At 56.5% G+C, this 16,997-nt stretch overlaps 1 protein-coding gene across 4 annotated transcripts in view; it reads left to right on the top strand.

Annotated features, from left to right (window-relative positions):
• Positions 1–16,997, top strand: part of NLGN3 (neuroligin 3) — a 38,128-nt gene that overhangs the window by 19,072 nt on the left and 2,059 nt on the right. Inside the window, exons 3-7 of one of the 4 annotated variants that reach the window (XM_068205327.1) lie at positions 684–743; positions 7,546–7,605; positions 10,244–10,393; positions 12,064–12,249; positions 16,175–16,964. In XM_068205327.1, coding sequence (XP_068061428.1) covers positions 684–743; positions 7,546–7,605; positions 10,244–10,393; positions 12,064–12,249; positions 16,175–16,964 — 1,246 coding nt within the window. The remainder of the gene's footprint in view (positions 1–683; positions 744–7,545; positions 7,606–10,243; positions 10,394–12,063; positions 12,250–16,174; positions 16,965–16,997) is intronic. The other 3 variants (XM_068205328.1, XM_068205329.1, XM_068205331.1) reach the window with 3 other exon arrangements.

Below are 16,997 nucleotides of genomic sequence, written 5' to 3'. Positions count from 1 at the left end.
GGTCCATGCGCTAGTTGTGGGCGTGGGCTGCGGCTGGGAGGAACACTCTCTGCCTCTCCCTGGGAAGATGCTCCAGCAAGAAAGGGACCACAGAGCCCTTTTCTGGGCCCTGGTACAGATGGGAGGTTGGGGTGCACTGACAGACACATCGCTTGGCTGCTGCTCCGTCCGCCGGTGGGACAGCGGCAGAGCGATGAGCCTGGCGTGCTGGGGATGCACGGGGCACGGTCCTGTTGGGGTGAGGCTGAGCGGCGCTGGGTGCCTCCTTGTCTAACCTTTTCCTTTGTAGGGGATCCCACCTGAACTGTAAGTAGAGGGCAGAGGAGGCAGCGCCTGCCTGCACGCCCGCCCCAGCCTCACCGCAACAGGAGACCCCAGGGATTTTCAGCGGGCTGGAAGGGACCCGCAGCGGGTCTGCTGCACACAGCAGAGCAGCCTGGCGGGTCAGTGGCTTCTCCCAGGCTGGCTGGCTCCACTCCTCTGTCTCTGGGGCCCATGGAATGCATCATGCCTTCCTTTTCGCCCAGCACGGCTGGCCCAGAGTTTTCCTCCCATGGCGACGCTCCTTCCCCACCTCCCGCGGTCCCAGGGGCGGTGGGAGGGTAGCAGCGTGGTTGTGATTGCATGCCCACTCCCATCAGTGGAGCCTCCTGTTATTTTGTAGTCTTTTATTCATTTTACAGTAAAACGGATTTCCAAGGAATGCACCCGAAAGCCCAACAAGAAAATATGTAGGAAAGGAGGTATGTAGCAAGCCGACCGGCAGAGAGGCACAGAGAGGAAAGAGAGAGAGAGTGAGAGAGTGAGAGGGTGCCTGGCTGGCCCCTGGCCTGCAGCACTCCTCCAGCACCTCTCTGTGCTGCCACCCGGACTGTGGACCCTCCAAGCAGCCCACCTTGCCACCCCCTGCTTCCCGCTGGGAGGAGCGCCACGGATGCTCCAGCCAGCTGGGAGCACAGCTCTGGGGTCAGGTCATGAGGATGCTCATGTTGCTCCAGGCCTTTCAGAACAGCTTCTCCTGGGCTGAGCCTGCACTTCCACCTTCATCCCACTGGCACTGACAGCCTCCCCATCCCTGGGCATGAGGGGTAGCCTCTGATGGCAGGTAGCACTGAAATGCATCCATCCTTTAGGTTGGGTTACCCCACTGGGGGGGTGTATGGACCTGCTCAGGGAAGGACCTGTGTGATGGGGGACTGCAGTCCATCCTGGGCTGAGCTTTTCCCCCATTGCATCCCTGATGATTTTGCATCCAGAGCTCCTTGGTTAAAAGCATAAAGCCTCTCCTGGCTGTGTAAATACTGCAGATTCTGTCCTGAGTCTTGTGCCTGCCAAGACTGCTCCCCACTGCTCACACTCCCATGCCAGTGTCAGTCCTGCCAGTAAGGATTTGGTCTCCAGCCCATGGCACAGCAGCCTCCCTGAGCCCTGCCCCATGGGCAGCCGAGCACCTCCAGTTCAGACACATCTGCTTTGCCTTGCCTCTACTGACCTTCCCCACTTGCCCCTAAATGATCCTGTATTCCCAACCAGTGACGTGCACAAGGGAGTAGAGATGTACAAATGGTAGCTGGCTCGGTCCCGTGTCAAACACAATGCTTCACCCGTCCCTCCACACAGCTCCCTTGCAGGCAAGGAGAGCCGACTGCTCTGTGCATCCTAAAGATGAACGTGTGGATGGTCAGGCAGCCAAGCTCTTCTGAAAGGCTCAGTACAGGGCGCCTGGCCAGCACGGGCTGCTGTCCTGGGCATCCTGCAGCAGCAGCATCGCTGCATCCCAGCCTCTGTCTCCCTGCACCCCTGGGTTTGGTGGGGCCAGTGCAGCTGGGCTTGGAGGTTTGGGGAGCGCTTTCCTTCCAGCCATTTCCCCCAGTTCTGTTGTTTGGTTTCTTTGCTTTGCTTTTCCTGTTGCTGTCCTGGCTATTCACACGCCATCTCTCTGAGTGCCAAGGCTGCCCCTGAAAGGGCTGGCGCATTAGGGAGTCTCTGCACGCTGCCTCCGGAGCCGGCTGTGCCAGTGATCACCAGCCACTTCAAAGCGCTTCCTCTCCCAGCCCTCCCAGGGCTGCCAGGGCTGGCAGACCCCCGCCACCCCCAGCCCTACAGCCAGGGCCAGGGAAGCAGGCTCCAAGTTACTGCCAGAGAAGGGGATGATATAAAGCATGACAAAACACCTTGGGTGCGCTCATCTTCTGGTTTCCCTCCCCGCTGGCTCCGCTCACAGGCTGGGTTTCTTTGCAGCCCATCTGCAGTTGCCTCTGGTCACCTCCCAGGGAGCTGGTGGGGGACATTCCCTTTGCCCCCACTGGCCTCTGTTGACTCATGGACCAGCAGATCCCCAGTGCCAGCCGTTTGGACATCCAGGTGTGGCGTGCCAAGAATTAAAGCACCCAGACACTGGCACTTCCCTCCAGCTCTGGCCAGGCTCTGGTAGCTGTTGGCTTGAATTAATTGAGTCACTGGTGATGAAACACAGAAGCTCCCACACTCCTCGTTGTGTATCCTAGGTTAGTAATGCTTGGGAAGAGGGTAATGTACCTTCAGTGCTCATTTCCTCAGGTTGAACATTTGAACATTGACTCATTCTGGAATAATCATGATTACTATTTCTAAGGCCACAGATGAGCAGTGATAAGCTCTTCTCTCACAGAACAGTATTTTGGTGGTTGAAAATTCCTCAGCTCCCACCTTACTGGAATTTTCATGACTTCTGCCACCCCTAAGCTCTGTGTATTTCAGAGCAGACAAAGGACTGAGAATTTATCAGTCATGCTTGTTTATCTCTGGGACAGAAAAACATCCCTGTTTCCGTGCCCAGTTGTCCACAGTAATTTCCTATATGGAAATTTTCTAAATGCCAGTCTCCTCCATACACATTGGTCCCTTCTCTGGTAGCAATACAGGGCAGCAGTGCTTTGAGAGCAGCTAGCCATGCATGGTGCCAGGGGAGCTGACAGCACTGAGGCTCATTTGAGGCTCAGATTTTGCTGCAAAAATAGTGCTGCCTACCCAAATACCATACACACACACGCGCACACACACACACACACACACACACCCTGAGAGTACAGTACCTATGTGCAAAATGCAGCTCTGCCCCATGCTTTGTGCTGCCAACACTTCCAGCCTGGTTTTGGCTGTGGTAGATGCCAAGATGGTTTTTCCTTCCCTTCTTCACCAGCCTGGGCAATCCTTGCTGCAGGGCATGAGGAGGTAGATGTCATTTTTGGATGGGAAAAATGTGGTTGCCCTGCACTTAGCAGCTCTTCCTGGTTTTCATTAGTGAATGCCCAAATCTCTCTGGCTGGGACTGTGAAGAGTCTGCGACATTACAGAGACAAATGTGCAGGTCCAGCGTCTTCCTCTGCCGTGTGAGGGTGGCTGGAGCTCCCAGCAGCTCCTGGCCTCAGGAAGCACTTCGGCAGCTTCTCTGCTGCTCTCCAAGAAGCTGACTTGTCCAAGTACCAGCTGAGGCTTCCCTACAGCTGCACAAGTTCTGCAGTGCTTCCTTGCTGGAAGCTTCTTCCCAGCCCCCTCAATGCCTGCTGCTTTGCAGAGCTGGCTGTAGGCAGACCACCGCCCTGGTGCTCCGCTTCCACTCCGGGGAGCGATTTGCAAAGGTGAGGGTCGGTGTTTGTGCTGCCGGAGGCAGCAGAGCGTGAGAAGATGCAGTGCTTTTATAGAATCCACTCAGAGATGGAGATAACTCCTCTGCATCATTCCAGGGCAGGGAGGGGCAGGGCAGCACCAAGGTGTGCTGCAGTCCTGGAGCAAGGGCTGATGGCTGGAAGGGTCCTCAGACACAGGTCCCAGCTGAGCTGTCCCTGCCTGTGGGGTTGTGCAGCAGCAGGTTCAACAGCTGCACCGTTCTTGACCCTGTTCTTTGTCACTACCAGAGAGGCAGCTGAGATGCTGTGGCTGGCAGCAGGTCTACCTTTGGGTGCATGTAGCCATCAGAGGCTCTTGCTCCCTGCAGCATCGTGGCTGCTTTTCAGGGTGGGTGCCCTCTCCTCCCGCTGAGGAGAGGGTGCTGGAGCTGCCTATGGGTGCTCTGAAAAGACATCTGGAACTGGAAAGGTGTCATCTCAGGCTCCTGCTCTTCTCTTATCCACACCATGCTGAGAATGAAGGCTCTGAGAACTGAGGCTCCTTACCCTGCTTTATCTCTGTTTGCACTGGTGTCAGTGCTGTTGGTATGGTTTACTTAAGATAGAATAAATCCAGCATGGATGCCCGTGTTTCAGGCAAAGTGATTTTTTTTTATTGAACTTGAACTTAAATCTTCCTAGTGCCTCCGATAAGAACATATGCATCCTTCCTATCGGCCTGAACAATGTCACTTTGCAGTCAGCTTAAAGTGAAGTGGCAGACGACAGACATTCACCTCCTGGGTTAGTGGAGGGTGTTTTTGATGGGTAAGGAGAATAAGAGCCACGAGCCCTTTTAGTTTTTCCAGCTGTGAGTCCACAGGCTTAAACCCATCCTCGTGAGAGTGGGTGCTGCAGGGCTCTGCATGGTGGTGTTTCTTAGAGCAGAGGAAGATCTCCTGGGTTGGGTGTCCCTGAACATGGCAGGAGCCAGTGGAAGGTGTTACTGGGTGAGGGAAGTGAAGCTGTGATTGCTCTCATGAGCTGTGGGGCATTGGTGGGTTGTGCTGGAGGTGAACATTGCAGCAAGAGGCAAAAAGCCCACTTGGTCACAACAGTCTGTGTTGGCTGTAACCACCCTGGCACCTTCCTGCTGATGGGTGAGGCTTGTGCTTTGCATCTGCCACACACACATGCCACTGCTGTTCCCCTTCCCCTGGCCTGCATCACTGCACTCCTGCTTTGCTTAGCTTCCCAAGTGCTGCTTTCTGCCACCTCTTCTGCGGTGCCTGAAGCTCAGGTTGCTGGAGGCTTGTCCCAGCCATCCCTAAACTCTGCGACAGCAGTCTCCAGCTGGGTCCTTCCCTGCTCAGCTAGGACAGTTGCTCAGGTCACAGAGATGTTGTCCACTGCCCTCCTTTACAACCTGACAAGTCCTCATAGCTAATTCCTCCATTCTCATCTGCACAGAGACTTTTGTCCCCTGAAGGAGACCAGGCTGGAGGGCTGCAGCCTGGCCAGTCCCAGGGCTTTAACAGCACCAAGGTCTTTGGGAGTGGAAAATGATCTCCAGCTGCCTGTGGTCAGCTTCTCAACTCTGAAGCACAGTGTGGATCAAGGCTCACTGGCTGTGGTCTTCATTAGAGAAAAATCCCTATCCCTTAGAAGTACCAAGAGGTTGGTGCATAGCACTGGTTAGCAAATACTGCATGAGTACTTTGTCATTTAAGTGCTTTCTGGGCTTGCAGCTCTTCCTAACAAAGACACAGTAGGTCAAGCTTGCAGCCTCCTGCAGAGGCTGAGTGGCTGCACACGCCCGGCCAAGTGTGTGGCTGGGGGCAGGCTGGGCACGCAGTGTGGGAAGGATGCAGCAGGAAGATGCTGGGGCAAGAGATGACAGGGATAGAGGTGGTGTTGGGTGAAAAGAGGAGAACAATGTGAGATGCTCAGAGGATGGCTGGGTGGTGAAGCAGGAGGTGAGGGGGCAGGGCTGGAGCATGGTGGGGAAAATCAGAACAGCACAGGAGACAACTGATACATCCCTGCCCTTGGCAGGAGCAGTTCTACCTCACCTCTTCTGGCAGTGTGTCCCACCTGGTCTTAAACACCTCCTCAGGCCACCTCTCTGAGTGCTTTGCTGCCCCTTCTGCCAGAAAGGTTTTCTTCTCATCCTGCCTCCTGTAGCACCAGGACTGCCTGAGAGGGACTTGCTGTTCCACCTCACCACCTCACAGTAGTCTTTGTTGTGTTGGGATGCCTCTGCTCCCAGCATTCATGTGACCCAGCCTTCTGTAAACTTTTCATACCTGCTGGATTTTTCGAGGTTTTCGGTTGCTACTCCACCAGACTTTCTCCAGCAGGTCATGGCTACCTCACAGCCATTTCAGATCTCTTCCTCCCCCATCACAGATTCCTTGTAAATTCAAATCCTGCCCCACTCCATGCTGCCATCTCTGTTATCCACCTCCCGTGTCACCTGCAGAATGCCACTCCCAGACTGACAGTGAGCACGGCTCCCGAATTTTGTCTTTCTGACCAGTTTTGTGCATGGAACCCTGTAGTTCCATGCAGCCACAGGTTTGCCCCTTGCTTGTGGGAGCTTTGCTGGGGGCTGTGAAAGCCCTTGCAGCGTCCATGGGGCCCGTTGGTGGTGGCAGTAGAGCCCTGGGATCAGCCGGGTGCCCGGCAGGGTGTCAGAGCCCCTTGTCTCAGGGGAAGGTCACTGGGCAGTGCAGGCACTGTGTGGGTAAGTCCTGCCTGGGAGAAACCCTGCTGTCTCCCCAGAGGTCGCCATCACCTGGGGGACTTTTTGTTGCAGGCATTAGGGAGCAGAGGACTTGCAAGTGTTGGTCTGCAGCTCTAAGGGATGAGAGCACCCAGCCTCTTCCTGAAATTCAGAGCTCCAGAGCACAGGGATGGCACCTCTTGCCTTCGTGTCTACATTGGCATGCAGTCCTTTGGAGGAGTGGGCTTTTGGCACGGGTTTTTCAGCACCCCTGCTCCCTGCCAGCCCACAGGCCACCTCTCCTGACTCCTGCTGCAGTCTGGGGAGTGCCAGGCTCACTGCAAGCCATCCACAGCAGCATTCCACATGGGGCTGCTGGGCTGGCCCATGCCCCAGCACTGCAGGTTGGTGAAGGGACACAGAACATCTGTAAGGCATTCAGGATGTTACAGAAACTAATATGTTTAGGAATCTGCCCTGGTCAGGTCAAGCTGATTGGTGCCCTTGAAACCCTCAGTGAAACATGGAACTAGTCTTGTAAGGAGGGAGTTGGTGCAGGATGGAGCCAGACAGCTCAGGGGAGTAGATGCCATGAGGGATCCCTGTGTGCTGTGGTGGTCTCATGCCGTGGTACCAGTGGTTTGTGGCCAGGCACAACAAGGAGCCACACACCATGTGGGGGTGAGGGACAAGAACCTACCTGGTGGTCAGTGGCCATGCAAGGCAACACTTGGTGTGAGGCTCTGCAAAGGACATTTGTCCCCAGGGGCAGCAGAGCTGGGAGCAGGGCTCCTGTTCCCAGATGGCTGCTAGGAGAGGGAGCCTTACCTGGAGCTGAGGGTGCATGACCAGGTGGGGGCCAGGCTGGGATGCAGGAGGAGTGCTTTGAGAGGCTCATCCACCACCAGCGCGGATGCTGTCACAGCCCCACTCGCGCCTTCCCTGCCACCCCAGCCGTCCCCAGGGAGGATCTGAGAAGGGGCCCGGGTGAAGTGGCATTCTGGCACACTCTTGGGGCAGTCCTGCCTGTGCCCGACACTGCCCTGGCTCTGGGAGAGGTGCAGTGTGAGTAGCCAGCAGTGCTGTGGGGCACAGGCGTAGCCCCGCTGTCTCTGCTATCATGCTATTTTTGAATTCTCTTTTTTTTTTTTTGTGTTCTTTTTTTGTTTTTTGTTTTATTTTTATTTCCTTTTCTTTTCCTTTTTGTTCTGTCTCCTCATGTTTGGTCCCTAGGAGCCAGCGCTAAGAAACAGGGCGAGGACTTAGCGGATAATGACGGTGATGAAGACGAAGGTATTTCTGTGCTCGAGGCTGCCACTGCATGACACGCAAAGCAGCTCTGTTTGCCCGCCATCCGCTGCCACCCCCAGGGAGCCCTGTGTGTGTCTGTCTGCCGTGCCAGGCAGCTGCGCGGGGTGGGGGGCAGGCTGGCCGGCTGTGCAGGGCACCCAGGACCTTCCCCTCCTCCTGATGGGGGGGAAAGCTCATGGGGTTTTTCTGCCTTAGGAGAAGTTTGCTCCTGCTCAGTTGGAGCGAGGGCAGGGAGGAAGCATGGCAGCTTGGGAGAAGAGAAGCCCTCGGGCACCTGGGCCCGTTTCACCCTGAGCCCGGTCACATCCCATCTCCAGCCTCATTCCTCCAGAGTCAGTGACATGCATCTGGGAGCCAGCAACCTCCCCATCCACCCTTGCCTGGCCCTGCCGTGGCTGTGCCAGCAGCCTGAACACTTGGCACCCAAAGGGCATCTGGCTGTGCACAGGAGACCCAGGGCCCAGGCCCACTTGGTTTCTGTTCACTTCTCTCCTTCTTCACCCAGTGGAAGTAAGGTCTTGCTTGCAAGCACCAGCCAAGACAGAGCAAGTGGCCCTTCAAGCAGATGTGATTCTAGATGTATGCCAGGACTAAGCAAGCTGCAGAACAGGCTCTTTTTAGTAAAACAGAGTGATTTGTCTGCAGGTTATGGAGTCAGCATGTTTGGCTGTGGAGATGTTATGAGGAGGTAGGAGGAAGAGTTGGCCAGGGTACAGCCCTAATGTGCTGAGGACAGTAAAGCCTCATGGTGTGCAGAAGGTCCAGGGCAGCTCGAACAAGGCCTGGCAGATGGCATTTAGGATCTGGGAAATAGATGAGAAACTTTTTCCTTGGCAGTACTAAAACCCTGTTGTTTACTCCGGCTAACCTGTGCCCCATGATCTCCTGTACCAGGGTGTAAACTGGCGTTCAGCCTAAGTGACTCGACTATGCTCAATCCACACACACCAAAATGTGCTGCAGCCGTTTGGAGCTGTTTATTTCCTGGTACATCTGTACATTGTTGCCATTCTGCTGTGAGGAGGGCCCTTTGTATGCCAGGGAGTGGGTGCAGAATGGAGAAGAAGACATGGGCACAGTCACTGATGTTCCTGCCCCTCGCATTTCAAGCAGGTGGTCCTGGAAAAAATTGTCCTGATGTAGCTGTGCCACACAAGCAATGTCTGTCCTGGAGGAGCTGCAAGCACTTTTTGCTCCCCTAGTCCGTGCATTTGTCTGGCTACATTCTGGCAATAGGAAAAGAGCCAGCACAGGTTTTGGGTTTGGCATAGCCTCATTCTCCTGGAGGTAAGAGGTTTTCTGTATGGGAGGCCACCTTTAGCCATGTCGTGGGCTACAGCTGGAGGTGAGAATGGCCACAGATACCCTTCAGCCTGGCCTGCAGCCCCCTGCAATTGGCAAGCCACAGGGAGGAGTGGACATGGGCAGGGGCTAGGTGGCTGTGAGGGAGCATGAACAGCCCAGCCGGTCACTGGCGTTGGTGTGGCTGTGCCCCAAGATCTTGTCCCAGTCCTGGTGGGACGCTGTGCTGCACTGCTGAAGGAGGCAGGCAGGGAGCAGCAGCTGCCTGGGGCAGCTGAGGCCAAGCAGGCACTGCCAGCCCACCTGAGCAAGGTGCTGGGCGTGAGTGAGCACAAGGGAGGGCAAAGTCCATTGGTGCTGGGTCGCCAGCCCAGGACAGGGCTGGGCAGCACAGGCATGTGGGCCCTGGCAATGTCTCCATGGCAGGTGTGACATGGGCAAGATGCACCAGGATGTTATTCCCTTGTGAGTGGCCATGGCTCCATGAGGGATCACCAGCCAGAGGAGTAGAAGGGGCAGGATGTCCCCTGGACAGGAGAAGCCGAGAGAGGGAGCGTGGCTGCTCCCTGTCCCCTGGGCTCCCACCATCCTTCCTCCCCAGCCCTCGGGGTCCCATTCCCCATCCTCACTCCATGCCTCATGCCCTGTCCTCGTCCAGATGCCGTGCTCACCTCCCTGACACGCACACGTGCATACACTGTCTGCCTCATCACCATGTCTGTGTCTGGGCACTGGGGTGCTGTGGGTTTACGTCCAGACAGGCAGGTCTCTGCCTTCCCAGGGGAATGAGAAGGGGGAGTGGGAGAGTGAGACATCGGAGCACACATCAGTGCCCCCCTCTACTTCTAGGTCCTGCACACCCCCATCCCTGCCCCCCTCCACAATGCCAGCTTCCAGGACTCACGGAGCGCTTTGGTCCAGCCAAAGACAAGACATGGGGCTGCATCCTGGGGCTGGACTCTGCAACTCCCACCCACAGCAGACCTGATCTGGCTCCTACACAATGCCAGAGCCCAGCTCTGGGGAAGAGCAGCAGGGTCCAGCCAGCATCCCTTCCTCACGTGCTCAGACCCCTGAGGGGACGGCACTGTGGGGACAGTGCAGCAATGGCCACCTCCTGGAGAGGGGCTGGCAGGGTTGGTTCAGTGGTGTTTGGCTTTGGGGATCCATGCTGTGGCTCCCAGGAGAGCTCTGGCTTTGGCTCCTAAGCCCCCTCCCTGGTCCTGGCAGCTGGCATTGCCCTTGTACTCGGTCTGCCTGTCGGGCAGGGTGCTGTGGCCATCAGTGCGGTCCTGTGTTTAACCACCTCTCCTTCCAGACATCCGGGACAGCGGGGCCAAGCCGGTGATGGTCTATATCCATGGTGGCTCGTACATGGAGGGCACGGGGAACATGATAGACGGCAGCATCCTGGCCAGCTATGGGAACGTGATTGTCATCACCCTGAACTACCGCGTTGGAGTGCTCGGTATGAGCTGGCTGGCTTGGGCTGTGCCGGCAGCACAGCTGGGCAGTGGGACAGCCCTTGTGTCTGACCGGACTTGGGCCAGCCAGAAAGGGGTGGAGGGGGGCGTAGGGCCTGGCGGGATGCGCTGTGGGCACTGCCCCTGCCTTCTGCCCTGGCAGCCAAGCGGGTGCCACGTGGCAGAGCCCCCAGCACATGGTCACAGCCTAGTCTGGGTCCTGGCACCAGCCCCCACCCCGGCTAATTTACACAAACTGGCTCAACTGAAAGCAAATATTGGTTTGTGGTTAAATGAATAATTAATGTGTTTACCCAGCATCTCCTCCTGAGAGGGCTCAGACGGGTGAGGTGCCAGCGGGTACTGCCTGGCTGTCCTGGGGACCTGGCAGCTCTCCCTCCCTGAGCACAGGAAGCCTCCAAGCCAGTTGCGCTGCTGGAACCCCCTCAGCAGCCCACGGTGATGTGGCTGTCTGCAGTGGGGACCACAGAAGGTGTCAGGTGCCATGCAGAGGAGGGTGACAGTCCTGTTTCCAAAAGCACTGATGACTTAGAGAGGCAAAATGAGGACAGAGGGTCAAAAGACAGTGCAGTTCCCTGCCTGAAGCAGCAGAAACCCCCAGGGGCTGAGACACAGGAGGCTTGTGTGGAACACCACTGGTGCTTCCCTTAGCAGCATGAGAACAAGGGGTGGAGAGATTTGGGAAAAGCTACTTTGCAAGCCAAGCTGCGACTCTCTTCCTAGCCATCCAGCCTAGCATGGTGCTCTCCCTTGGGCTCGTGCCTGGTATCTGGGGCAGCACATTCCCCTAGTGGCCTCCAGAGCCCATAGTTTCATGTAGAATATGATAGTAAACCTGTTCAAAACCTTTTAATGTTGAAAGTCCAGCGGCCTTTAAGATGGATAGGTGCAAAGATAAGACACATGAGTCCCAAAATGACATTAAATCGATTTAAGTGGTGCCTTCATCATTTCCATTGAGGTGGTGCACCACACCCAGCCAGACCACCTCCAGGTGCTAGCACAGCCCTGGGGCCGCTCCCTGTGTGCTGGGGTTACCTGCCTCGATTTTACCTCGGGCCCATGGCTTTGGCTTCCTGCTTAAAGTCAAAGCAAACGAAAGAGTGATAACTTATCATGGGTGTTTCCTGTGCTATTGAAAGCATTTCTCACCTTCTTCCTCACTGAGAGCCTTTGTGTTTTAAGCTGCAGTCGGTTTCTCTCTTCCCAGCCCACCTCCTTACATTTAGGGAGCCTCCCTCCAACCCCCTCTGCCCCCACCCCTCCACGCTAGTCCATGGAAAGCATTGGCTGTGCACACACTCACCTGCCTGCAGCCACTGATGCTTTCTGAGCTTTCCTTGGAGCTTGTGCGAGATGTCCTGAGCTGTTCTAGCACAGGTGGTGCCGTGGATAGGACAGAGCTTTGTGCTCTTTATCTTGTCACTACTTGTTGTTGGTCGAAGAGGCTCCCTGAGGTTTGCAGCTCAGCCTTTCACCCCACCAGAGGGTGGCTGGAGCCTTGCTCCAGTTTGAAACTCACAAAACTCTCTTGGTAGCATGGTCTCATGGTGGGATAGGTCTCACAGAAGCTACCCTAGGTCTGGGGAAGAGGGTGGGAAATCAGGACTTTCCCTGTTTCCTCATCCCTAACTGGGCTCCCCTTGGCCCTCAGGGTTCCTGAGCACGGGGGACCAGGCTGCCAAGGGCAATTACGGGCTGCTGGACCAGATCCAGGCGCTGCGCTGGGTCAGCGAGAACATCGCCTTCTTTGGGGGAGATCCCTTGCGGATCACTGTCTTCGGCTCTGGCATCGGTGCCTCCTGTGTCAGCCTGCTCACCCTCTCCCACCACTCTGAAGGTAGGTGTCAGCCGTGCCTGAGGCTGCTGCAACTGTGAGCAAATGCCCTGCTGATGCTAACCCAGGGAGGGGAGCCCAGCCGGGTCCTGCTGCCCAGCCTAACAAAGTCAGGGCTGTTTTCTAATCAGCCACTGGTGAGAGTCTGGACCTGGATGGGAAGCAAAACCCTCTCATCAAGGGCAGAAGGAGGTCAGTGGCAGAGCATGTGGGAGTCAGGGATGGAGTAGGTGCTCCCCATGCACAAGGCTGCAGCCCAGAGCCAGCCCCTTGGCATGGGGAGAGGTGGGGACCCCTCCTGTGGTGTCCTGCCCTGGTGCTCAGGTTTTCCTAGTGCGGGTGTGGAGGGGATGTAGGGCATCATGCAGGGCACTGGCAACAATGATCTCAGTGCTAGGAAAGGTGTTCATACCGGAATAGAGGGGAAGACAGAGCACCCCAGACATCCCTCCTGAGCCTGGGGAGGGATGGAGGGCCCTGTGTGGTGAGACTGGCAGAGCTGGAAGCGCTGCACCTAGCAAAACACAGGTGGAAGTAATATGATTCATATCTGTAAATACAGCAGAGTGTTTAAATAAAGAAGGGAATTATTTATGCTAAAAGACTGTGTTGGAATAAGAGCAAATGCATGTAAACCACCTGCAAAGACATTGACATCAAGCACTGAGGGGGGAAAAATTAACTGTGAGACTAGAGGTGGTTTTGATAAACTTCCTAAAGGAAATTATAGGAGCAAAGCCTGAACTGGATATGGTCCACAGGGGAGCAGCCTGCCAGGGACCTGCTCAGGAGCTTTATATGAGGGTGCAGCCATCTTCCAGTGCTGTGTGCCCGGGTGTTGTGCTGAGGAGAAAAGGACATGTGTGAGCAGTAGACACGGGCATGAGTCTGCCCTTCAGAGACACACAGCAAATTGCACTTGAAGCTGAAGAGCTGCTGCCCTGCTCAACAGCCTGGGAATCACTCAGGAATGGAGACCTCCAGAACCTCAGCCGGGCTGATGGCTGATGATGGGGAGTCTTTTACAGGCTGAAAGCTCCTGCAGAAAGAAAAAGTGTTTTCTCTGTCCACATTGAGTGTGAAAGGCTGGGGAGGGAGCACTATGTGTAATGCATTGTCAATGCTACTCCTTTCCATCAAAGGAGTGCAGGAGTGTGTGCTTGGCTGCCCAGGTGGCCCCAGCCTCTTGCAGGGGTACAGACCGGAGCAGCTGGGAGAGAGGCTGAGGGTGGATTGGAGGGGCTGCTCCTTGTGACTTTTCAGCCATGAGAAATAGTCCTGCCAGTCCTGCCACACTTCTTAGGTGATGCTACACTTAATGCCACTAAGCCCTGCACCTGCATGACGAACCCTTTGGTGCCCCATGCAGCCCCAGTGCCTTTGGTGTGGCCCCCCTGCATCTCAGAGGTGCTGGGTGCCCAGTACCCTCGCTGCTGGGGCAGGGGAGCTGCTGCTGGCTGTAAATGCTATGAGGTGGGAGGGGAGTGCTCAGAGCTGCAGCCAGTGTCTCATAAAGCCAAATGGCCGTAAAATGATCTCAAAAAATTCCCTGTGACAGAGCACCCATATCCCCAGGGATGGGTAGCTGGCTCTGGAACACAGCGTGGGAGCAGTGCTAAGTTGCAGCCTGCAGAACAGGTGGGTTTGTTTTTACTGCATCAAAATAAAACTTCTAGTGATCACAAGCTATTAATGTAGCTGCTGATTTCTGCCTGCTCTGCCAGGTGCTGCAAGAAGCAGACACTGGAGGCTTGGTACAGCACATGTTGGGTCTGGCCCCTGGGGAAATCCACAGCTCTCTGCCAGCTTCAGGCCTTGTAGGGTCACTCTGATTCCTCATCAGTGACCAAAGTGCTGTTTTTCTCCCCAGCCAGCCATACCAGGGCAGGAGAAGTATGTGCCAGGCAAACTTTATGTGCTTCCTTTGCCCCATCTACTTCTCCATGGGGGCTTCTGCCCTTTGTTGCCAGCCCTCCACATCTCAGTTGGACAAGGCACCCAGCACCCTGCTTTGAACAGGGCTTGGCCCAGATACCCCCAGAAGTGTTTCCAGTCTCAGCTACTGGGCAAAGCAAAGAGGAAATCAGGAGCTGGCAGCAGCTGGTGGCAGTCTGCAGCTCTAACCACCCTCTGGCAGAGTCCTGGCCCCACCACTTGATTCCACTATCCTGTGGCAGCCAGTCCTACAGGAGGCAGGGTGTGTTGGGACCCTCACCGTGGAGGGGAACAGGAAGGAAAGGCAGAACTTCACCTTCTTGCCTGGGCCTCAGCAGGCTGGAGAGGTCCAATGTGGAGTGCAGGGTGCTGGTGCCTCCCTGGGGTGCTTGTCAGGCTTCAGTCAGGTGCTGGCATTGAGTGGGAGGTAATGAGTCTGGGCTCTCGCAGAGTCCTGGGTCCTTCTGGGTCAGGATGTGGCCATGCAGAGACATGGCAAAGGGGTTCCGTCAGGGACATGACCAGCTGATAGTGATATCAGCTGCCCTGTACTTCCCCAGGCAGTGGTGGGCAGGGCCAGAGCCCAGCCTGGTGGGTCTGTCTGGGAAGTGATGCTGCTGGCAGGGCGCAATAGCTGCTGCTGGGACAGCATCTCCAGGGAGCCAGGAAACCCCATCCTGGCTCCTTGGCACGTGGATGATGGCGCAGAGCAAGCAAACCCATGGCCAGTCTCCAGCCTGTAGGCTGGGTATGGCTTTCTAGGGCACCGGGAGGTGACAAACAGAGCTTGTGACTTCTCTTTGTCCCAGTGCATGGGACTGTACGTCAGGTACTTGGCAGAGTGAGGACTGTGCGTGCAGACAAGAGCTATGGACATGGTGGCTGGGAGCCAGGAGCCTCTGAACACTTCTGTTGCGGGAAGGTGCTTCCCTGCAGACTGGCACAGCCTTGCTTGCACAGGAGTTCTCTGCATTTCAGGGTGCCAGGGGCAGCCCCATGGCCACCACACTGCTGTGCCAGCACGGTTCACGGATCACCTGGAACAGTCCCTCATGGCAAGCATGTGCTGGGGTCTGGCAGGGGTGCAGGCAGCACTTGGGGTGCAAAGAGGGCTGGTCAGAGAGCAGGGACCCCTGGGTACACCCCGGACTGGCTGCCTTTCATGGCCCAGAGGCTCTGCTTCCTCACCACCCTTTGTATTCTGAGCACAAGCACCATTGACATGGGACTGGAGCGAAGCCACGCATTTCTCTGCCTGGGCCAGGGCCTTTGTGGCCTCATTTTCCAGGGCGAAAGTCCACTCCCTCTGTGTTCCTGGTGGCAGAAAGGCCCTCTTTGTGCATCTGGCAGCGTGCTCCTGCAGGGCCGGATTGGCACTGAGCAGCCCCAGCTGGGCAGGAAGCAGCAGGGAGGGGGTCGAGGGGGACTCTGACAAAGCGGTGGGGTGGGACACGGCAGGGTTAAGTGTCCCCAGGGAGGCGTTAACCCTCCCACTGCTGCCAGCCCACAGCCTGGCTCCTCAGTGAAGCAGGTGCCAACCTGGGCTGGGGGATGGTGCTGAGCCAGGGGCAGCGTGTGCCCCTCAGGGGCCCAGGTAACACACCCTTGGGGTGGCTGGGGTAGCACAGGCTGCTTGGCAAGGTCAGACTGAGAAGGGGCCCCCCTTCTCCCCACACCAGGACAGGGATGCTGGGTCATCCCCTGCAATGGGATCCTCAGGGAGCACAGCAGCCCTTGGTTGCTTCCAGGAGCACCCACTTGCATTCCCAGCTATCATCCTGCCATCCCCACAGCAGCCCTGAGCTGAGCCCCCTGTGTGAGCCCAGCTCAGCAGGAAGCACAGCTCAGGGACAAGGCTGGGTGTGGGCTGGAATGCTGGGTCCTTGCAGGGGTATAAGAGCATCAATGCCTTCTCCATGCTGCATCCTGCACTGCAGCACTGGGATGCTGGAACCCTGCTGAGAGCTTCCTCCACTCCCTGCCTGTATTGCAGGTCTCTTCCAGAGAGCCATCATCCAGAGCGGCTCAGCACTCTCCAGCTGGGCAGTGAACTACCAGCCTGTGAAGTACACCAGCATGCTGGCTGACAAGGTGGGCTGCAATGTGCTGGACACCGTGGACATGGTGGACTGCCTGCGGCAGAAGAGTGCCAAGGAGCTGGTAGAGCAAGACATCCAGCCAGCCCGCTACCATGTGGCCTTCGGGCCAGTCATTGATGGGGATGTGATCCCGGATGACCCAGAGATCCTGATGGAGCAGGGCGAGTTCCTCAACTATGATATCATGCTGGGGGTCAACCAGGGTGAAGGGCTGAAGTTTGTGGAGGGTGTGGTGGACCCTGAGGACGGCGTCTCAGGCAGTGACTTTGACTACTCAGTCTCCAACTTTGTAGACAACCTTTATGGCTACCCTGAGGGCAAGGACACCTTGAGGGAGACCATCAAGTTCATGTACACGGACTGGGCTGACCGGGACAACCCCGAGACACGTCGCAAGACTCTGGTGGCCCTCTTCACTGACCACCAGTGGGTAGAGCCATCGGTGGTGACAGCCGACCTACACGCCCGCTATGGCTCCCCCACCTACTTCTACGCCTTCTACCACCACTGCCAGAGCCTGATGAAGCCTGCATGGTCCGATGCAGCCCACGGGGATGAGGTGCCTTACGTGTTTGGGATCCCCATGATTGGCCCCACAGACCTCTTTCCCTGCAACTTCTCCAAGAACGACGTCATGCTCAGCGCTGTGGTGATGACCTACTGGACCAACTTTGCCAAGACAGGGTGAGTGGGGATGGGTGCTGTGCTTTGGGGGTC

The sequence above is a fragment of the Anomalospiza imberbis genome, chromosome 14 (genome assembly GCF_031753505.1).
Source record: "Anomalospiza imberbis isolate Cuckoo-Finch-1a 21T00152 chromosome 14, ASM3175350v1, whole genome shotgun sequence".
NCBI lineage: Eukaryota > Metazoa > Chordata > Aves > Passeriformes > Viduidae > Anomalospiza > Anomalospiza imberbis.
The sequence above is the reverse complement of the archived record's forward strand: the minus strand, read 5'-3'. Positions and strand labels throughout refer to the sequence as shown.